Source organism: Hippoglossus hippoglossus, chromosome 11, assembly GCF_009819705.1.
Source record: "Hippoglossus hippoglossus isolate fHipHip1 chromosome 11, fHipHip1.pri, whole genome shotgun sequence".
NCBI classification, from domain to species: Eukaryota; Metazoa; Chordata; class Actinopteri; order Pleuronectiformes; family Pleuronectidae; genus Hippoglossus; species Hippoglossus hippoglossus.
In genome coordinates, this window is record NC_047161.1 from 21,490,347 (window position 1) to 21,513,857 (window position 23,511).

The 23,511-nt window shown below is 41.9% G+C and overlaps 1 protein-coding gene and 1 long non-coding RNA gene across 5 annotated transcripts in view; one reads left to right on the top strand and one right to left on the bottom strand.

Moving 5' to 3' along the window:
• LOC117771160 lies at positions 1-19,542 on the bottom strand. Its single transcript, XR_004615521.1, has 3 exons — positions 19,532-19,542; positions 12,696-12,702; positions 1-133 (listed from the first exon to the last, which is right to left on the bottom strand). It is a non-coding gene; the product is annotated as an uncharacterized LOC117771160 (long non-coding RNA).
• si:dkey-222b8.1 (uncharacterized protein LOC560317 homolog) overlaps positions 863-23,511 on the top strand; it is a 27,963-nt gene continuing 5,314 nt past the window's right edge. The window contains exons 1-10 of one of the 4 annotated variants that reach the window (XM_034601183.1): positions 863-1,298; positions 3,807-3,882; positions 6,933-7,176; positions 12,316-12,490; positions 12,648-12,671; positions 15,761-15,973; positions 17,311-17,568; positions 19,999-20,100; positions 20,516-20,569; positions 21,013-21,199. In XM_034601183.1, the coding sequence (XP_034457074.1) occupies positions 1,295-1,298; positions 3,807-3,882; positions 6,933-7,176; positions 12,316-12,490; positions 12,648-12,671; positions 15,761-15,973; positions 17,311-17,568; positions 19,999-20,100; positions 20,516-20,569; positions 21,013-21,199 (1,337 nt within the window). In that variant the 5' untranslated portion in view covers positions 863-1,294. The remainder of the gene's footprint in view (positions 1,299-3,806; positions 3,883-6,932; positions 7,177-12,315; positions 12,491-12,647; positions 12,672-15,760; positions 15,974-17,310; positions 17,569-19,998; positions 20,101-20,515; positions 20,570-21,012; positions 21,200-23,511) is intronic. The other 3 variants (XM_034601182.1, XM_034601180.1, XM_034601181.1) reach the window with 3 other exon arrangements.

Below are 23,511 nucleotides of genomic sequence, written 5' to 3' on the forward strand. Positions count from 1 at the left end.
AGCACTTCCTAGTGGTTGATTAGCACCAACTTTTGCACAGAGCCACACCGGTCAAAGAGGAACTACTGTAAGAAGTTTGGTGTTATATGTGTGACTGTTTTGCTGATATGCAACATTTACTACCTTGTTGTTCCTTTAGGGTGAATTTGGGTAATCTAGGAAATTTTATGCAACTTTTAGTGTTCTTTGTGCCAACAAAGGGGACAGGTCTGGGACAGGTCACGTTGTTATCTGGGACACTTGTATTAGGCTTTGAAAAAAGATGGAAATGTCAGTAATCCATATTAACATAGAAAAGTCATATTTTTTTAATAAAGAACCCCAGCCTAATTAAATAAACTTGAATTTAAAACATTCTGTTCAAGCTTTATCAATTTTTTTTAAAATATCAATTGAAATTAAATCAACAGCAATCAAAAATAACTTGTGTGTGTTAATGTCTTTATTTGTATTTTAACTGGGAGAGTGAGGTCTGATCACATGTGATCACTGGAGACCCACGTGGAGACGACTTCTAATGCCAGGTGTGAACTGATGGATGTATGTTGGGATCACCAGAGAGAGATGTTAATACCGGGTCTGAGCAGAGACGGACTAACAACTGACTCTGAGTCAGAGTCATCTCCCTCTGTCTGGGATAAAAAAACTGAGTTTCCCCTCAACTCATTTTCAACAAACTCAGAATTTTCACTAAATTTGCTTTCTTAAACTTGTCCCCAAGAGAGTGTTGCTTATATTATTGCAGTTCGTGCGCGCGCGCGCGCGTGTGTGTGTGTGTGTTTTGGGGTGGTTGGGGGGCGCTAATCTCAGCGGCGCCACCTTAAAGAAACAGTCTCGCGGGCCTGTCAATCTAGCCGAACCAGACAGACCCTGGTTCGCGGCCCTGCTGTGAGAGTCGCTTCATGATTGGCCGGCAGCGGGAGCCCCTGTGAAACCTGACTATCTATTGGTTGCAGCATGTCGAGACGCTGGCGAGCACGACGTCTCTCCTCTATTGTTATTGTGGCGTGCGCGTGAGGAACGGGCAGGATGCGCGAGGAGACAGCGGGGCCGTTATGATAAAACAGCAGCGAACACCGAGCTCGCGAAGTACAAACATATGAGAAATAAACAGTAGCCGGTTGTATCCGAGGATATCTGAGAGCCATCTGCCGTGTGAACACTGAGCCACACACAGGGCTCATACAAAGGAGTGTAAACACACACGGCAGCTGCGGTCAGCACAGACAGTACGGAGGGAGCTGTCGGAGACTCCGAGGTCTGTCTGTCTTACTTCTCCTCCCCTCTCCGGCTCATGTGTAAGTACAAGCTCTTTATCTCCGTCCCGTCGTTCTCCCGCTCCCACCACTATCACGACGAGACCAAACAACCGAGACACCGAGAATCCGGGGGGAAGTCAGTCCCACTAGCTTTGCTAAATTGTTGCTTGTATCCGCAACAAATGCTCTCGGCTGTCTCACTCTTTCACTGTCACGGTCCATATGTTGTTCTCACTTCCTGGCGTTGGTTCGACTGGAACGAGTCAGATGAATGAGTCGTGGAGATGTGTATATGTATTTTATGAGCTGGTACTTGCTCAGACAGCGAACTGCGTGACGCATGTTCACCGATGTAGGGTGTCAGGGAGGTGAGTGTATTGGCCTGGAAACCGCTCAGGTTGTGTCAGACAGACATGTAACAGACAGCGTGCCACCGTTTTCCTGTCTCTGATGGAAGTTTTAGAAGTGTGAGGGGTCTGGGCCTGTATGATGAACAGTGGGTTAAAGAGGAGACGTGGGTAGGAAGAGTGTGATTTGTGTGAAGCAAGCAAACATGCTTGGAGATGTGATTCTGAAATGAACAGCTTCTTACTGGTGGTGGCTGCATGATTCAGAATGACCATTCTCTCTCTCTCTCTCTCTCTCTCTCTCTCTCTCTCTCTCTCTCTCTCTCTCTCTCTGTTTGATTGTAACGTAAACTTCATTACAGACACTCCATACTCAAGCCTTGAATGTTTCTATCAGAGATATGCAATATAATAAATCACAAATTTGCCTCAAGCTAAATTCAGTAATCCTATTCTATGCTAGATAGGGCCTGCAAAAAGGATTCAACAGTATTTATTAAAATATATCATAGAGGCCGAAGATATTCAGCAAATACTCATCTCTGACAATGTGTAATGTGTTTTTGACATTTGTGATTAAAATCATAGACTTCAGTCTCTTAAAGTTGTCTGACTTATGCATGAATCATTTCAAATGAAAATCCAAAGTACACACACCACGGAGAGAGTCACTGCATATAGATCTATACGACAGGATGAAATAGACAGGGATTTCCATTTAAATGTTGTTTGCATTTAAGATATAATAACAATATCCCATCACTGTAATACATATAATAAGGTAAATATATATAATAAGGGTAAAAAGACCAGCCATTCAGTATAACAAAAACTCTACTACTGTTGATGCTTTGAGTAGATTTTTTGTGATAATGCTAAAACACATTTACGGTGTATGTCTTGTGGACCTTCATAAAGTCTGGATTATATCTTTAGAGTTGGATTTTGAGCCTAAAGGCAACTTATTTATTTCAGAATGCCTGAGGAATAAAGCTTTTGTTTTCAGGCCCAGACCTACAAAATAATGGTGCCAGAGACTTTGCAGCCCCCACTATCCTCAGAAGCATACAGTGGATAAGGATTTGAGCTTGTTCCTGAAAAAAATATCCTATGTGCTCATGTCGTATTCATAGACTTTATATAACGTTGTACGACACATCTCCAATTCCATTCCCTATCCAGAAACGAAGCCAAAATTTCCTGGATACAAACATTTCCATCTTGCGCATTTGGAGTGCCGAGGTAGCAAATTGTATTTGACCAATCGCGGGTCAGTCTCAACTTTGACGTTTCACACTGTTTTTATAACATCAAATAACTAATTTCAACCAAACTTCTCAGAAAAATTAACAATTGAGCATACATCAGTGTTATAAGAAATCACTAAAATGACAGAAACCATCTTTCAGAAAAATGTATATTGACTTTTTATTTTGGTCCATGTCCCTTCCACTAGGGACATAAAGGAGTCAGGATTTATGACCTATACTGCAGCCAGCCACCAGGTGGTGACCAAGGCTGAGGCTCAGGAGTAGAGCAGGTCGTCCACTAACCAGAGGGTGGGCAGTTCGATCCCAGCCTCCCCCATTCTGCGTGCCAAAGTGTCCTTGGGCAAGCTACTGAGCCCCTGACAGCTGTGCTTGCATTATGAGTGATGAATGATAGAGGAAGCGCTGCACATAGACGAACTGTATGAATGTGTGAGAATGGGTGAATGGTAACTGAACAGTAAAGGAATTAAGAGTGGCCATCAATACTAGAAAAGGGCAATATAAATACAGACCATTTACTTTGGTTTTACTTTTTGGGAGCATCCAATCATGTTGTCCAACTTTATATACAGTCTATGGCCGTAATGTGGTGTTGTGCTGTTGCCATGTAAATTGACTTACTGTAAAAGATATTGTCACTGATTTGTCATAATCAACGTATATGTCAAATGGGGACCAAGGCATATGACATTTGTTATTTGCATGGTTGTATTTAAAATGTTATTTAAGTTAACTGTTTGTTGGATTTAGACTATTTTGTTTTGAATCTGTCTCTCACAGCCTTATTACTCAATTACTGGAGTAAAGATTTTGAATGGTATAAAGGATCTAAACACTTGTACTACCCTCACTGCTCCGACAGCTGTTAGATTTGTGCAGCACACCTAACTAGCATCCACTAGTTCCTAATCTACCTGCTCTACCAACAGGGACTGATTCAGAGCTGGGCCATCACGATGCCAATGAAGTTTCTGGTCACTCATTGGCTGACCAACTTAATACCAGGTAAGCAAGACAGTATTTTTGCTCCCAATACTCCTACTAAAATACAGCAATATCAGTCTACAAAAACAGGAGGAGAGTCTCCAGGTGCTCCAGGGGACACTGGTTGGTTTCACTTCTCTGATGATTCACAGCAGCACTCTAATCTCCTGCATTTTGCATCACTGCCTGCCAACAGTGATTGGTGCTTCCTTCTAATCATGATATGTGCTGTTGATGTTTGTCTTCGATTACTATTGTTAGTCTTCTTCTGTTATATTTTCATTGGTACATGCTATTTCTGGATTTCAAAGTTAAAGATTGGATTTTGAAATGAAGGTTTGGAAAGTAAAAAGTAAAACCGCATAGTATATATTTGACATCAAAAATTGTATTAAATGATAGGAAACACAAATGACAAAGATCATATGCAAATGGTGGGAGGGTACCTTCACATGACTTGTAAGAAAGATGGCAAATGTGCCAATATTAGGATGACAGTTACAAGAACAGGGTTTTGGCCTGAATTGATGATGGTATGGTAGCTGTCTATGCAACCAATCAGGTTTAAACTTTATGTTGACACGATTTGGCTTGCAGTTGTGAACATGCTTCTTTAGTAACTATATTATAACAAGAGAATATAATGGTAGGCCTGTCTCGATAGCAAATTTTGTTGGATGATATATTGTCATAACTCTCAAACCATTTTAAAACACTGATATAATTATATTATAACATAATCATGCACGTTTACCTTTTCAAAGAGCAATGAGCTTAACTTAATTGTAAAGAACATTCAATCTGACATTTGACATGTGTCAGTCAAACTGATATGCATAAGTTATATTATGTTGCCACATAGATACAGGGATTCATGGACATTCTGTGAACAGCGCTGGATCAGGACTTATTTTCAATGTTCTAGTTTTGGCTCATGTGAGTTTTCATCTTCATCTTGGGATAGGCACACAATGTGCTATCTAAACTTGAATATAGTCGAACAGTGAGGACTTTTAAAGTTGAATGGGTCTGGGGTAAGGTTGTCACAATATCAACATGTTAGACTTCGATATTATACAAGTTTTAAAAAATGATACTCGATACTGCTTTTGATACCACAATAAAAAGAAAAAAAAATCCGTTATGTTGAGCAATATTGTTCCTGTAATATCTTTCTTTTTAGCAAAAAAAAGAAATTTTGTTAATCAATAAAATGAATTGATTAACAACAGTGGCCAGTCTGCAATAAGAAAGACAAACATTTATAATAATGCCTTGTACCAATGGTTGGACAAAACAAGTGATGTCACTTGGGAGCATTTGGGTGAGATTTGTCTTCATAATTGAGTGCTTTTAATTCTAAATATTGTATTTACTTTTACTCATTGAAACATTTATATTTATTCAGATTTTTACTGACTCCCTCCCCCAAGTATGTGATGCAGACTTGCAGGTTTGTTGCAGGAAGTGAAGTGAGTGTGTCTGTGTGAGAGCAATACCAGCATGTTACTGCAGTCACAGAAGTTCATACAAGAAGAGATGTTACTGTGCTAATATTAGTTGTGCTTTGGGGTAAAAAGGTAATGTTAATGATAGTTAACGTTAATGATATCTGCTAATGTTACAGTCGTTCGCTTGGGAGAATTTTCCTGAGCTCATCTGCATTACATCACAGCATCATAATTCACTCGGCTTTCAATAATGACACTTACTAAATCATATTAACACAACATGACCTCTCTAAATTCTTTGAAAAGGTCAGGGTGCCGGTCTTCAAATGTTTAGCTAAATTTGTGGTGTTTCTTCCTCTGGTCCTTTTACATATTTACTTGTTGTAGTCTTTCACATTTCCTTGAGAATCTGCTTCTTTGGAAAATCCGACCCTTTTCATTTTCTACAATGTTTGATACTTCGGTCTTCGCCATAGTGGTCATCTCTAGTTTACTTCAGTACAGCAACAGGTCGCTGACCAGCTGCTGACATGCTGCTGCCTGCTTGTGCTTCAGCCTCCAGTCACGTAATAGGGTTCCCTCTAGGGGGATGACGCAACAGCCACAGATTGAGGATCAGTTAATTTTCTCCTGTGTTGTTTTCTTTAATGCAGACTTCTGGGTGACTAACCTGAGAATACCTTTCTGCCAAAGTCCTCTGCTTGTAGTCGCAGATGTGACACAGTCTGCTCTAGTCACACTAGTCAAACTATCATGTTTCATTGTAAAGCTATGTGCATTGCTTCACCAAACCACTCCTGGCTACACTCTTTCCCTCTCTCTATCTCTCATCCTCACACTGACACACAAAATGTATCTTTCTCTCTCTCTCTCTCTCTCGCTCTCTTTCTCACACACACACACACACACACACACACACACACACACACACACACACACACACACACACACACACACAAACTGACAATAGACTAATCTGTATAGGCAGACTGACAACAACATAACTTAGTCTTTGTGAACAGAAATGACTTATTTCCATATAGATCTGATATTTTGATATTTTAATGCCAGGTGTGAATTGTTGTACTTACAGCTGTCCACTTGTAATGGACTCAGGACAGATGTTAATACCAGTCTGAACTGGGCCAAAAAGACACACCAGGATTGCAGGTTTTGTGTCCTTTGATTGTTTGTAGGGTGTGTCTCTGTCCTTACTGTGCTTAGGAGACACTGGTACTAGAGGATTATTATGAATTTCACTGGATTTATTAAAGTCTTACTAACCACTTACTCTTGGCCTTTTCTGCTAAGTTTTTCTGTGTTAAACTTTCCATGTACTTATTCTCTGTCTATAATGTTGAACAGAGTTTTTCGAGTTTGGACTAGTATCTCCTCTACTTCCTTTATTTTCCGAGTGTTTGAATCCAGCATCACATGTCCCTTTTCCTAAATTTCCAATTTTCCAAACTGGTGACAATTATTTTTGTCCATACTATCTGAGACAGAAAAAACCTAGTGAAATATATTTAAATAGATATATTGTTGTTGTTATTGTTGCTGTGCATGTCTATGCATATGTTCATTAAGCATATGGAGTGTTCCTCTTGTGTCTTGTGGCAGCAGCATCATGTCAGTGAACCCTCCAAGCAGCAATGACGCCTGTCTCAGCATCGTCCACAGCCTCATGTGCCACCGGCAGGGTGGAGAGAACGAGGGCTTCGCCAAACGTGCCATCGAAAGCTTGGTGAAGAAGCTGAAGGAGAAGAAGGATGAGCTGGACTCGCTCATCACTGCGATTACCACCAATGGTGTCCATCCCAGCAAGTGCGTCACCATCCAGAGGACACTGGATGGACGGCTGCAGGTCAGTCCTCCTCTCATAAGCAGGCTTATTATGTTTTTGTAGTTTATTTGCTTTACGTTCAATATAATTCTATATTTAGAATCAGAAATACTTTATTGATCCAAGGGGGAATTGTGTTTGTTACAATAGCTCCATGCAAGAGTAGAAATATAAGCATATACAAATTTAAACTAATAAAATAAAATAAAATATGAAATATATACAATATGTGCGTTCTGTACATTGAGTATTTAGTGCAAGCATGGATATGTGCGGAGATTGCTGGCATTGTAATGAGTCCAGTCTGTTGACTCAGAGTGTCTGACAATCAGAGGGAGGAGTTGTATAGTTGGATGGCCACAGGCAGGAATGACTTCCTTTGGCGCTCTGTGGTGCAATTTGTTGGTCTCAGTGTTGCACTGAAAGTGCTCCTGTTTTTGGCCAGCACGTCATGGAGAGGGTGGGAGACATTGTCCACGATGGCGTGTAACTTAGACAGTATCCTCCTGTCTGACACCGCCATCAGAGAGTCCAGCTCCACCCCCACAGCGTCACTGGCCTTGCGGTTCAGTTTGTTGAGTCTGTTGGCATCTGCAACCCTCAGTCTGCTGCCCCAGCACACAACAGCAAACAGGAGAGCACTGGCCACCACAGTCTCATAAAACATCCTCAGCATAGTCCGGCAGATGTTGAAGGACCTCAGTCTCCTCAGGAAATAGAGGCGGCTCTGGTCCTTCTTGTAGAGGGCATTAGTGTTTTTAGCCCAGTCCAGCTTATGGTCTATGAACACTCCCAGGTATTTATACTCCTCCACAATGTCCACGCTGACCACCTGGATGGAAACAGGGGTAACCGGTGTCCTGACCCTCCTCAGATCCACAACCAGCTCCTATGTCTTTGTTGCGTTGAGCTGCAGGTGGTTCTGCTCACATCATGCGACAAAGTTACCCACCACAGCCCTGTATTCAGCATCCTCACCCTTGCTGATACATCCAACTATTGCAGATTCATCAGAAAACTTCTGGAGATGGCAGGACTCTGTCTGGTAGCTGAAGTCCGTGGTGTAGAGGGTGAAGAGGAAGGTAAAGAGGACCGTCCCCTGTTGGGCCCCGGGTCCCCGGGTCCCCTGACCACTCTGTCAGACACACAGTGATACAAGCGCACATACTGTGGTCTGCCAGTCGCTGGTTCACAATCCAGGACACGAAGGGGGCATCCACCTGCATCGCTGTGAGTTTCTCGCACAGTAGAGCTGGCCTGATGGTGTTGAAAGCACTGGAGAAGTCAAAAAACATGACCCTCACAGTGCTAGCCGGCTTGTCCAGGTGGGCGTAGACTCGATTCAGCAGGTAGATAATGGTGTCCTCAACTCCTAGTGGGGGCTGGTAGGCGAACTGGTGGGGATCCATGTGTGGCCTGACCATGGCCCTAAACTGCTCCAGGACGAGTCTCTCCAGGGTCTTCATGATGTGGGACGTCAGTGCCACCGGGCTGTAGTCCTTGGAACCACTGGGATGCGGCGTCTTTGGCACAGGAACGAGGCAGGACGTCTTCCACAGCACAGGGACCCTCTGAAGACTCAGGCTCATGTTGAAGACACATGCACTCCACAAAGCTGGGGGGCACAGGCTTTGAGCACCTTAGGGCTGACTCCACTTAGGCAGCCTTGCCTTGCCTAAGTTTTTGAGGGACAGTCAGGGGGAGGGGGGAGGATTGGTGTTTGGAGACAGACCGCAGTAGAGTTAGGGGGGCAGGGGCTGCTGTATCAAATCTGTTAAACAATAGATCAAATTCATTGGCCATGTCCAAGCTTCCCTCAGCTCTTCTGCCGCTAGCTGGTCTGAAGCCGGTGATGGTCTTTATTCCACACCAGACCTCCCTCATGTTGTTCTGCTGGAGTTTCCCCTCCAGCTTTCTCCTGTAGCTGTCCTTTTCCTCCATGATCTTGATATTCAGGTCCCTCTGAATAGTCCTCAGCTCCTCCCTGTTGTCACCTCTGAAAGTCCTCTTCTTCTCATTAAGGATGGCTTCGATGTCTTTTGTTACCCATGGCTTGTTATTTGGGTAACAGCAGACAGTCGTTGTTGGGACAGTGCAGTCCACACAGAAGTTTATATAATCCGTGATGCACTCTGTAAACCCATCAATGTCCTGTCCGTGCGGCTTTCACCAGAGGCACATAGCAGGGCATGAGATGCAATAAGTTGTGATCTGATCTCCCCAGAGGGGGAGGGTGGAAGAGCCGTATGCATCCTTAAAGTTAGCATACAGCAGGTCCAAGGTGTTTTCCCCTCTGGTTTTGCAGGTGACGTACAAGGTGAATTTTGTAACTGTTTTATCCATGCAAACATGATTGAAGTCCCCCAAGATTATGATGAGGGCATTCAGGTGTTCAGTTTGCAGTTCAACTATGGCGGTGTGGATGACGTCACTTGCCGACGTCTGGTTGGCGGACGGATGAATGTACACAGCCACCACAATAGCATGCAAGATTTCCCTGGGCAAATAGTATGGACGGAGTCCCACAGCCAACAGTTCAATGTCCAGGCGACAAATACAGTCCTTGATTATAATATGACCAGGATTGCACCATCTGTTGTTTTCAAAAACAGCAAGCCCCCCTTCTTTGCGCTTACCGCTCTCGGTGCAATACCTGTCGGCTCGAACCATCTGAAATCCCTCGATGTTAACGTTTTGGTCGGGAACGTCCCTGTGTAGCCATTACTCCGAAAAGATCATCGGACTGCACTCCCTTTGGCTCCGGGCTAGCTCTTCCATCTTGTTCCCCAGTGATCTCACGTTGCCCATGATGAGAGAGGGGAGATAACCCCTGAAACTCCAAAAGTGTTTTGTGGACTCAAACACTTCACCACCACCTTTTACACTATGGCCGTGGTGACACAGGATGAAATGATTTTCACTAGAGCTGCTTTCAGACATGCACTAGATTCTGCAGAACCTCTGTATTTTCTTTGGAGGCGGTGCATGTGTGAACGCAAATGTCCGAGTGAGACGCTCCATAGTCTCTGTGGACTTTGTCCGCCTGACCTAGTAAAAAGTCAGTAGAAATCCAGTAGAATCCGATGTGTAAACACAGCAGGTTATTCCCCACTGGATTGCACTGGCGTGCGGGTGGGGGGGTTGATGACGCAAAAAACGGTGACACAGTAGAAGACACCGACAAAAATGTCTAGAGAGTTTGTGGTGATAAGAGCTGACGATGGTGTTTGGGTGCTGTAAACAAAATCTCTCGCCTGAATAATGCAGAGGATTTGTTGCTGTTGTTAATGCGTATGTGCAGAGAACCTCCCGCTGTGTTGTGCATGTGTGAAAGGCAAACTCTAGTTACACTACGTAGCCAATTCTCCGGATTTTTCCCGGAGGTCATATCTGAAAAAGGCTTAGGGAACTGTGCTGAATTGACGACTGGACTTGTAAAGACCTTTATGACAGCATCATAAACAGCTCAGAATCTATTGCTTCCTTAATCTTTTTTCATGTCTCATGGTACCTGAAACGACACAACTATACCAACAGAGTCTCCTGCATTGTTTTAGTGCAGAGCTGTTTTTGGACTGAAGGGCTGCTTAAATGCACACTGACAAATGTTCACCAAACACTCATCGATAAGAACCAGATTACTTCTGTCACTGGTTGTAGTAAATCCACAATGGATTTATGTTTTGTGTTGGATCAAGTAAAAAATGATGTAATAGATTTTTACCAATTCAATTTTATTTGTATAACACCAAATCATAATATACATTATCTCAAGGCTCTTTACATTGAAGGTCAAGACCTTAAAAATGATAGAGAAACCCAATTTACAGTAGCTACTGTATCCCACAGGTTCCACGTCAATGAAGCGCCAGACTCTCAAGGTACAGGCTAGCTTGTGATTTATTATTACGTCTTTGCAGACTATTTCTCATACACACATACACACACAGTTCTCTGAGCAGTTCTTCGCCTTCTTTGGAACCCTCCTCAGTCCCAGCATGCTACTGCTGATAAAGGGGATAGAGTGATTAGCCAACACAGAACACTTGTGTACAATCAAACTCCCTCTATGGTACTGTTCCCAGAGCCACATCCCCACTCTCTTCCTCCTGCAGCCAACGCTGATCACACCCCACTACTACACCCAACAGTTCCCACAATGAGCAAGCACTTTGGTGACTGTGGAGAGAAAAAACTTGCTAGCAGACCTCTAGCAGTACCACACAATATTTACTCTGGTCATTCTCTAGTGTGAACACGTCATTGAATACTACCAGAATCTGTCAATAGTATAATAAAGTGAGTGTTCGTCTATTAACTAAAAAAAAGCGCTGAGTGACTATTGAACCTTATGGACTTACCGAAGCCCCATAGGAGCAGCAGTATGTTGTTGTTCTGATTTTTTGTTCTTGTGGAAAAAAATGAGAGATTGTTAACAATAAGGACTGTGTGAAACAGAACAAAAAACATCTTATTTTTAAATATGCATACCATTTTATTTATAACAATTGTATTTACACTTTGTAACACTTAGCTCTTAGCCCTAAATTATATACACTGTACACAATCATGGTATTATGCAGTAAGTGACTTACACGTGTGAATGTGTACACTACACACGGTGCAAATACTTAATCAGCCCTCATATCAAGAAAAAAGCTAAATTCTGCACAGTTTGTGTAATTTCACAAACAATTATATAATCCGTCTGATGAAGTACATGTATAGAAGCTATAAAGTCTGTGTGTGCTCGCTGGTGCTTCCCAATCAGGCCAAATCTTCCAGAACAGTCTCCATCACACATAAATAATGATGTGCAAAAAGTCATGGCACAAAAAGTTTTATCAGTAACACAAGAGGTTACTCAGCACGACACACAGACACCGCTACTTCTTTTAAAGGATAAACTGCATAAAAGGGCAGCTGTAGCTCAGGAGGTTAGTCGCCCACTAACAAGAAAGTCGGTGGTTCCCCATCTTGCCCAAGCTATGGCAGTCTGCGGAGACATAATTGTTCGATGTGTCCCAAGCATTCAGACAGACAGCTGGTAGACATCTGAGAGTTCACAGAATATCTTAAAAGATACAGTCCACTGATGGATGAATGATAAAGTCAATAAGACTGTTTAACACTTGTAATGATGCTGTGCTCTCTCCTCAGGTGGCAGGGAGGAAAGGTTTTCCTCATGTGATTTATGCAAGGCTGTGGCGCTGGCCTGACCTCCACAAGAATGAACTCAAGCATGTCAAGTTCTGCCAGTATGCCTTTGACCTGAAGTATGACAATGTGTGTGTCAACCCCTACCATTATGAGAGGGTAGTGTCTCCAGGCATCGGTAGGTCAGATTCATACTCTCAACAACTCTGAGTGGGGTTTACAATCTCTGTGCTAATTTGATCATTTAAACATAAAAGCAAGTATAGTTTAACAAACTCTGATGCTTCATTTTATGTATAACAGTAAATCTTTGATTTCTCTGTCTTCTCTAACAGTTGGTCTCAGCCTTCAAAACACAGGTGAGTTATACTCTACAGCATCACATCATGGCTTCATTCAGGTTAATTGTCATGTCAACACTCATGTATGTTATGGTCAAGTCTAAGTGCAAACACAGGGACAGAGCCACTGCTTTCCACATGTGCCAACTGTCGGCCACATAGCCAACTACTCATTGAAGTCCAGCCAGTTACTTTATGAGGGTCAAACAGTAACCCGGGGCCTTTACTACAAAGTGAGTTCAACAAACCCAGGCAATCTTTCTATCCAGCTTAATTTAACCTAACAAGCCCAGTCAGGCTAAGAGGTCCCACGACGTTGGTTATCAACCTGGTAAGTCAACCCAGGTTTTCCTAATCTAGATATCGGCGTGTGCACATAAAAGGGAAGGTGTTCACTGCATATGACCAATCACTGACATGGACAAGCGATATATTTTCACAGACGAGGTGCAAACTATTAAGAAAATATACGTAGTACAAACACATTATCCAGGCTAAAAGCAACACAGTTATAGCTGCTTAATGCAGGACAAGGATAGCTGGCCAAAAATCACAGATTGTGAGAATGTGTAAATTAATGTTTTTATAATCATTATCATTTGGGCAAGAGTAGATCTGACTATAATTTAGTTACATCTTCATTACATTAATCAGAATGAGAATCAGGGTTTATTGCCCAGAAGGTTTACACATACAAGGAATTTGCTTTGGTGTGTTTGTGCAAGTATATATTTAAAAAATTGGAAAATAGGAAACATTATACAAAAATATTATAAGCACCAGGGAAAGGATTGTGCTATACGTTGTAAATAAACACTCGAGAATGGATTGTGCAAAGTACATTAAGTCTGTAATTGGCCACAGGACCTTAAAGGCCAATATAATATGGTATTTACATATATTCTCATTGTGTGTATGACAGTTTTAGCCTTATTCTTTGAGGTGCAAGCCTGGTGGACTCACCAGCATCACCCCTAGTGTACAAGTAACTTCCGCAATCAAAGAAACATAGGGGAATTCTTACAGTCTGTGGTACTGTGAGCGCATCGCTCCAAGTGTGGGGTTAGTTATGTACGACTCTAGCAGGTGACGAAGGTAGATCATTCCCTTCAATGACAATCTTTATGTTTCTTAAAGATACTCTTTAGAGTAGGTAAAAGGATTTTGCTGGTCTCTGAAGACCCTTGCCCTCCTCAGAGACCCTTCATCAATCTGCGCACTGAGTTCCACGGGATCCTATAACAACAGTGATGTCATGTTTCAAAGAATTTGATTGGTCGGTAGGTGGTGCTTTTATAGGGGTTGGTCTATTATCTTGAACTTAACCTCCTCCAGAGCAGGGTAGCCATTTAGCTGGTTACCATGGTTATTTACCCCGATAAGAAGTGAACTAGCTGTGTAGGACTGAAAACTCTGAATTAAACCTGAATTTACCCCGATAAATGCAAACACTGCTTCATAGTGCAGGGCTCTTGTCCTGTATTTACCACAACTGCATAAGGTAGCAGGGTTTTATCTGTTGTGGCCTTCAATTCTAATGATATGTATAATTGATCATATTTTATTACTAAACCTCATTTTGATCTGCTCCCGTTTGCCCTGATTCTCTGTCTTCTCCTGGGGCAGGAGTGAAAATGCACACCCAAACTCACATACACACAGAATGATCAGAAATGCTATGGTGGACACAGTGCACCAGGTGAAGTGATATTAACTTGGGTTGACAACAACAGTGCTTGATAGTTTTGGTTGCGTAAAAGGTCCATTAAAAACCTTCTCAAACCACCTATTCAACAAACATGTAGAAAAGGGATAGTTTCAACGGTTTGGTCCACGGGCTGCAGGCAACATGTTTTACACACCCACCGCACGGAAATTACACTAATAGCTAATTGCTCTATTGTTATATATTATGTTGGTTTTTCATGAATCTGGTGAACTCTTGTAAACTTGACTACTGTTTGAGACACCCCACCACCACCACATGTGGGACCTCCAGACAGTGAATCACAGCAGCAGCACAGGAAGGAAGACAGAGGACAGGAGGAAGGGCTGATATCGACTAGTGTCTTTGTTCTTCTTTCTCTCTAAACTTCACTCAGGGAAATAATTTAGTTTACTGACATCTTAGAATTGATTTCAGTGACATATTAAAAATAATAGTGTCTCTGCTGTTGTGAATATTATTGTTGCTGCTCTACAAACAGTATTTAGTTATAATGTCACATTCTCCAAATCATGGTTTATGAATAAAATATGATATAATAGGACTTTATGTAGTAACATATGGCCACTCAGCTGTAGGAGAGAAATGTGTGCGGCTCTCGTTCAGCAGGAGCAATTCCATGTGAGTAGATTAGCACTTCGGCTTTGAGTTGTCTAATCCTACTCTCCTTTGGTGTGGTCATGGTCTGTATTTTATATTGTCTCTTCAAGACCTGATGACCACTCAAAATGCTTTACAGTACAGTACAGTTTTGCCATTCACAACCACACATTCATTCAGAGCATCTATCATACATAACACACACTGTCGGCACAGCCTTTAGGGGCAATTTAGGGTTCCGTATCTTACCCAAAGACACTTCGACACGTGGAATGGAGGGATTGAATTTGTAATTATGGTTGGTCAATCCTATACTTTGTCAGAATTACAAAATAAGAATTATTTTGAGGAGTTTGAGGAAAAGGGCATGTGGGGCAAGGAGAATTTAAAACCTGCTAGAAACAAACAAACCAAGAAAAACATGAATGCATACAAAATGGGCAGAACTTAAAAGAGAATTAACCAAACTTAACTATAAGTAACGAATAGTCCCTTTATCTATTACTTCTATAATGTTGAATGTTATTTACCTGAGTAGCAAGAATGTCCACCCACAGTATTTAGAGGCTGGGTGTTTGGATTCAAATTTTTTGCTCATTCTAATAAAAACTTGCCTTTACAGTGCATACAATACACATAGTCATTCTATCCCGATATAGATATAACACTAGATTTGGTGCTGTATTCATTGAATGTCTGTGCATGCTTGTAAATCACTGTAAATATTCATAATACACTTTTGAAACTTTTTTGAAACCTTTCTGACCCAAACTTCCTGCAGCTGCACCAGTCGGCCTCATCAAAGAGGAATACATCCATGACTGTATACAGATAGACCTTCCACCTGGCATGCCTCTGTCTGACCATCAAACAGCCCTGAAGCTGCCTCCTCCAGACCACTATGGTCAACCCCTGCCTCCCCAACAGCTGTCGTCTGAGCCCCATGGACCCCCACCTGTCAGCAGATACACTAACCTGCCTGTTTCACCCAAAGGTCAGCTCCTCATTTACATCTTACATCTATCATGGACGTTATGTTTTCATCTGCGTTTGTTTGATACTTTACACAATAACTTGGGCATTTTCAAAAAATGTTTTGATACTGAAAGAGTAAATCATAGGTCTTGATGAAAAGAAATCAGGCATGTTTACGGGACTAAATGTATGCAATTTGGTGCAGCTTAAAGGAAATTTAGCAGATAGTTGGGTTAATTGAATTGTTTAATTCTTGAGACTGTGAGACAGACAGACTGACGGAACAAAAATGTTGTTGTACTGTGCACTCCACAGACTTTTCAGACATGTTGTTCGGAAAAACTCTCTCGAGATCTTCATCTGTTTCTTCTACGAGTGTGGCTCCGCTTCGTCATCCAGAGATGCCTCCGCGCCGGCAGTCAGTGGCCAGAGCCATTATGTTTTCGGGTTGTCCGTCCGTCCATCCCATTCTCGTGAATGCCATATCTCAAGAATGCCTCAAGGGAATTTCTTCAAATTATAATCAAATATTCACTTGGACTCAACTGATTCGATTTTGGTGGTCAAAGGTCAAGGTTACGGTGGCCTCAAAGCAAATTGTTTGCCTTGTGAATGCGATGTCTCCAGAAAGCCTTGAGGGAATCCTTTCACATTTTGCAAAAACACTCACTTGAACTTGGATTTAATTTTGGTAGCCAAAGGTCAAGGTCACGGTGGCCTCACCATATATGTTTGTCTTTCCTGAACAAGATCAGCTTTAGGGAATTTCTTCAAACTTGGTACAAACATTCACTTGGACTTAAAGATGAAGTGATTATATTTTGGTGCCTCGAGGTCAATGGTCAAGGTCACAGTGACCTCACGTTCCTGTGAATGTGATTTATCAGGATTGTCTTAAGGGAATTTCATTACATCTGGCACAATTGACTTTGACTCATGGATGACCTGATTAGTATTTGATGGTCAAAGGTCACCGTGACCTCTCAAACACTTGTTTTGCCTTGTGAACATCTCAAGGGAATTCTTTCAAATTTGGCACACATGTTCACTTTAACTAACTGATTAGATATCAGTGGTCAAGGGTCATATTTTTGGCCTCTTGAATGGGATATCTCAACAGTGACTTGAGGAAATGTCTTTAACTTTCGATCAGTCACTTGGACTCAAAGATGAAGTGATTGCATTTCAGTGGTCAAAGGTAAAGGTCACACTCACCTTATATGAATCTGGAACAAAAATGTATGTTCACACATACACCTCCTTGGACGATCTCCGGAGTTCAGTGCATGTCTGAAAGCAGCTAAACACTTCATATAGTTAAGTCTGGCCTGATGTGTTCAACTGTTGTCTTTCCAGTGACCTGCTCTGGTTCCATGCTGCCACTACAGGGCGGCCACAGTGATGGCCGTCTCCAAACTGCATCCCCACAGGCTCAAGTCATGACCCCAGCACCACGACCTCCGACTCCTACCCAACCCCTACCTCAGCAGCAGGCTGCCCAGCAACCCTCACAGCCCCCCCATTCCCAACAACCCTCCCTACCTACTTCTCACTCACATGGAAAGAACGGATACAGCAGCAATAAACACTCTCAGAGCCAGGCTGTCTTCCACAGTAAGTTAACAAATAGGCACACACACACACACACACACACACACACACACACACACACACACACACACACACACACACACACACACACACACACACACACACACACACACACAAATATATATGTATATATTAGTGGTGCACCGATGTATCGGCCGTATATCGGTAGCGGCCGATATTCGCCTCGTTTACTGCCATCGGCGTATCGGTAATAAACTTGACTTTCACTGATAACATTGGCCGATGTTCATTGGTATGTTTTCTGCAGCCTGCCAATCTGGCATCCAGATTATGGTACACTGACGCCGGGTTTACACCGGGCGCTGAAGCGCCGCGCAGCGCCAAGGAAAGCCAGGCGCCTCCCATCCACCCCCCTGTTAAACCTTTGTGCGGTTCACATGGGCTGCGAAGCGCCGCGCCAGCGCCCTTCACCGATGGTTTCGGCGTGCGAGCGAGCGTATCGCGCCAGGAAACAGACTGAAAAATGATTTTAAACGATATAAATGACATATTTTATATGATATAAATGATCAAATATGCATCCCATACTTTGTATTTCCCTTCTGTTGTCCTGGAGTTTTAATTTTCCCAATTTTCCCAATCACATAATTAAATGTCCCCCTCTGCCCATCCACTACAGCCACACAAGCAGTCATATAGATAAAAAGAGAGAGAGGGGGGGCTAAAGGCTTGCTTGGAGAATACGTCATTTACCCCCGACACCCGACATTGAACGGGTTACATACAACAACAAGCGGAGAATCGCGGGCTGACCGGCGCGGAGAAATGCGGGTCCGGTGTGAACAGCCAGGCGGCTGCGCTTGAGAATGACGCTACCCTAAGGGTTTATGCTAGTGTTTTGTAAGGCTGCATTGCAAGCATCTGTTTACAGTTGAGATGATGTCTTGAGTAGGCCTGGTGATACTGTTAAATGTTTGGCTGAATAGGTGTCTATGTCCATCCATGGCATCTAAAGTTACACTTTTTCTGTTTTTCATATTATTCAAGTAATAAACAAATATCGGTATCGGCCAAGAATTTCCATATCGGTGCATCCCTAGTATATATACACTACCGTTCAAAAGTTTGTGGTCACCCAGACAATTTCGTGTTTTCCATGAAAACTTACACTTTTATTTATCAAATGAGTTGCAAAATGAATAGAAAATATAGTCAAGACATTGACAAGGTTAGAAAAAAATATTTTTATTTGAAATATTAATTTTGTTATTGGCTCCAATCAAGCGCTGTCCACAGGGTATGGCATGGCGTTGCAAAATGGAGTGATAGCCTTCCTTATTTAAAATCCCTTTTACCTTGTACAAATCTCCCACTTTACCAGCACCAAAGCAGCCCCAGACCATCACATTACCTCCACCATGCTTGACAGATGGCGTCAGGCACTCTTCCAGCATCTTTTCTCCTGTTCTGCGTCTCACAAATGTTCTTCTGTGTGATCCAAACACCTCAAACTTTGATTCGTCTGTCCATAACACTTTTTTCCAATCTTCCTCTGTCCAATGTCTGTGTTCTTTTGCCCATATCAATCTTTTCTTTTTATTGGCCAGTCTCAGATATGGCTTTTTCTTTGCCACTCTGCCTAGAAGGCCAGCATCCCGGAGTCGCCTCTTCACTGTAGACGTTGACACTGGCGTTTTGCAGGTACCATTTAAAGAAGCTGCCAGTTGAGGACCTGTGAGGCGTCTATTTCTCAAACTAGAGACTCTAATATACTTGTCTTCTTGCTGAGTTGTGCACCGGGGCCTCCCACTTCTCTTTCTACTCTGGTTAGAGCCCGTTTGTGCTGTTCTCTGAAGGGAGTAGTACACACCGTTGTAGGAAATTTTCAGTTTCTTCGCAATTTCTCGCATGGAATAACCTTCATTTCTAAGAACAAGAATAGACTGGCGAGTTTCACATGAAAGTTCTCTTTTTCTGGCCATTTTGAGAGTATAATCGAACCCACAAATGTGATGCTCCAGATACTCAACTAGCTCAAAGGAAGGAAGTTTTATAGCTTCTCTCACCAGCAAAACAGTTTTCAGCTGTGCTAACATCATTGCACAAGGGTTTTCAAGGGTTTTCTAATCAACCATTAGTCTTCTAAGGCGATTAGCAAACACAATGTACCATTAGAACACTGGAGTGATAGTTGCTGGGAATGGGCCTCTATACACCTATGTAGATATTTCATTAAAAACCAGACGTTTCCACCTAGAATAGTCATTTACCACATTAACAATATATAGAGTGTATTTCTGATTAATTTAATGTTATCTTCATTGAAAAAAACTGTGCTTTTCTTTGAAAAATAAGGACATTTCTAAGTGACCCCAAACCTTTGAACGGTAGTGTATATATTCAAAAATCATTGTAAACTGTTGTTCTGTACATTGGTTAACACTCATCATTCATTATTTCTCTGTAATCCAGCAGTTTGGACAGGCAGCAGCACAGCCTCCTACACTCCCATAGGACCTCCGCAGAATGGGCGTAATCTCCAACAACCTCCCCTCCATCACCCAAACCATCACTGTAAGATATACATTAAGGGCAGAGGATGTCACACCTTATGAAAGCCCTATGAGACAAATTGTGATTTGTGAATATGGGCTATACAAATAATTGATTGATGTACTTGCTTGAAACCTGCACCTTTTCCAAACCAAAGAATTCAACATAACTTTCACTTTAGTTCTGGGAAATGTCCTGACAAAGCAATTATGTTCACATTGTTTCTTTTTATGCTGAAAACATTGGCATTATACCACTATACCAACATTGTAGATCTGCTTCGGTACGATGCCATCTAAAGTGAAATTAATGGAGAATGTGTTGTTTTAAACACATGGTATTGAAAAAGTATTGATACTTTTGACAAACCAACTGAGGACCTTATTTTGCATATATTACTGGTTCTAACTGATGTACACATTTCTCTATTTTTCAGGGTCTCAGCATCACGCCTCAAACTCTTTCCCTCCTTCTGTGGCCAATCATCCAGGTTAGAGACCATTATGCTGAATATTAAATGATAATGTTTATTCAGTTTTAATTTAGTATTTTTACCCTTTGAGCTGGCGGGAAATCAAAGTATTGTGTGTGTGTGTGTGTGTGTGTGTGTGTGTGTGTGTGTGTGTGTGTGTGTGTGTGTGTGTGTGTGTGTGTGTGTGTGTGTGTGTGTGTGTGTGTGTGTGTGTGTGTGTGTGAGTATATTCACAAACTCAACAACGCATGATTGGATTTTTACCGACGTTTGGTGAGATTGTTACTTGGGAAGGTATCACCAGGTGATTAACTTTTGTGGTGGTCTGTCAAAGTTCAAGGGCCAAAACATATGATCCAAAAAAACATTTTTACAGGATAGTTTGGCTTCATTTGTGGAGGGTAGGCATGTCTTAGTCTATTGATGTCTGTCACACACTCTGTTTAATCTTTTTATCACAGCAGGACCAGAGTTTTGGTGCTCTATCTCCTACTTTGAAATGGACGTTCAGGTGGGAGAGATGTTTAAGGTGCCCTCCAGCTGCCCTGTTGTGACTGTGGATGGTTATGTTGACCCGTCGGGAGGCGATCGCTTCTGCCTCGGCCAGCTGAGTAATGTTCACCGCACAGATGCCAGTGAGAGAGCTAGGTGGGTGAAGACAAACACTCATCTGCTGTGTCTCTTGAAAGACCCCCTTTAATAAAAATCAAGTTCTTAACATTGTTTATATGCTCATATGGCGCATACCATATGAGCGAAATAAGAGGCCACTACCATGGCTGAGCACTACCACCTTAACTGAAGTGAACCAATGACAGTTCGTAGGTCAGATACATAAGGAGCCATCCCATCAACGTGGAGCCAGGTGTTGCTTATTGTGATGGAAGTTTTCTGGAGGTTTTCTGGAAGCTGGTGAAATGAGAACTCAGGCAGCAGCTGATGTCAAGCTTGATGTACATCAGAGACCCGGGATGAAACAATAGCAACATTAACAGAGTAACATAAGGCAATTGTCAACACCCCCAAGTCTGAAGATGTCTCATAAAGCATTCCAATTTATCTCCCTCACCTTATGTCACCCATTCCAACAGCACATCCACGAAAGTATGCATACCTAAATCACATTGTGTCCTTACGTCTAGCCACTGGTGTAATACGCAAAATAATTGGAGTTGGTGCCTCTCTGTCTGGGGCATCTGAATTGGGTTAAAAAGTACTTCAATGTAGACACTACAATGTACTGCTAGTTGGCCCTTTATCTATAACCTGACCTTGGGTACTGCTTGGAGAGAAGGGAGTATGTGTGGAATGAGACAGGCTCTATTCTCCTCATGGTGTGCAGATGTAATGTATAAGGATGGTCAAAAATTCTCTCACACTCATAATCAGTATTTTACAAGCTAAATTAGCTAAGATGGCTGTGATCAGGACAACATAAGAAGAACATGAGCTGAATGTAATGAAGCTGAAAACTCGTCATATCTATTATTGTTATTTTCTAAAAACTTTTCATACATTGACCTGTAGGTAAGGTGTAGGTAATATTTGTATATTACTGCGCATAATGCGGAGTCCAGTGCATGTCTGAAATAGGGCTGCACGATGTATCGAAAATGTATCGTCATTGGGATATCAACTTGCACGATATACGTATCGCAAAAGATTACTTGAACTGCGATAAATGGTGTTCCATGCGCCTTGCAATCATGCTCTGCGTGTCAATAATGTCTCAAATTCAGATCATTGACGTTTTTTTCCTTCAATGAATCATTGTCGGAATAAGAGAATAAGAAGGAGAATAAAGAGCAAAAGAGAATTAAGAGGTGGCTCCGTAAAATCTCGCTCCGCCTCCTCAATACTAAATTCTACTGTAGAAACTCGTAACGGCTGTGAGTCGCGCATGCGCAGTGCCTTTGTTATGTTAGAGAGCATGGCTAAGTAAAGTGACTGAACGCTAGCAATGTGGGTTAGGAAACACAAGCAAATCCAGTTACCAGATGTAAACTTGTCTAACTTCCAAAGATTCCTTTGTCAAAGAGTATATAAAAAATATGTTTTCAGCCTGTGTCCTGCTGAGTATCGCATAACCATATAAAAGTTAAATAGGAGATAATCCAAAATGAATGAAATATCATATGATATTTTAAGCTAATTTTGAAGTGCACTTACATACAGTCTAGTTGATTCAACTATTAAATATTTCTTGTCATTTAAAATGACTTGTAACCAACACAAATACAAATGTATACATACAACATACTCTTAGTGACGGTGTGCATGCATACATGCGGCAACTTTTGGAAGAAACAATATTATTGGAAAAGTTATGACTTAATCTGCTTTCAGACATGCACTGAACTCTGCAGATACTCCATAATTTCACTCCATGTCTTGTGCATGTGTGAAAGGCAGACTGTGGGTAAACTTGGTAGCCAATTCTCTAGATTTTACCCGCAGGTCATGTCTGAAAACAGCTTTAGTGAGGTATAATCCATGACATCATGGTCAGAAAAATGGATTTGATATTAGATAAGATGGTAAATGGTCTGTATTTACAATATATAGTGCTCATGAGGAGAAACACATCAGGAGGACACAGACACAGAGGAACCTGAAATGGTTATCGGACAATTTATGTTTTGTTTAAATTTATGTTTGGTGTCCTAATGCTGGAAAGTGAGTGGTTCGTCTCTGGCAGCTTTTGGGAGACCCCGGTGGCATCGTCAATTGCCACAAGGAGCTATGTTTATTCTGCAAATTATTGGCTTTGGCAAGGCTTTCACATTCATCTTCCAGAATATGATTTTTAAAACTGCTGTTCTAGAGGTTTAAAATCAATAGTTTGATTGAAACCTCAGAGGCTTAATTTATTTAATTTTGGAAGTTGAATCTAAAGGAGGAAATATCTATTGGAGAGCGGAAGGAAGCTTTTGTTGAGCCTCAGATGCAAAGTTCTTTCT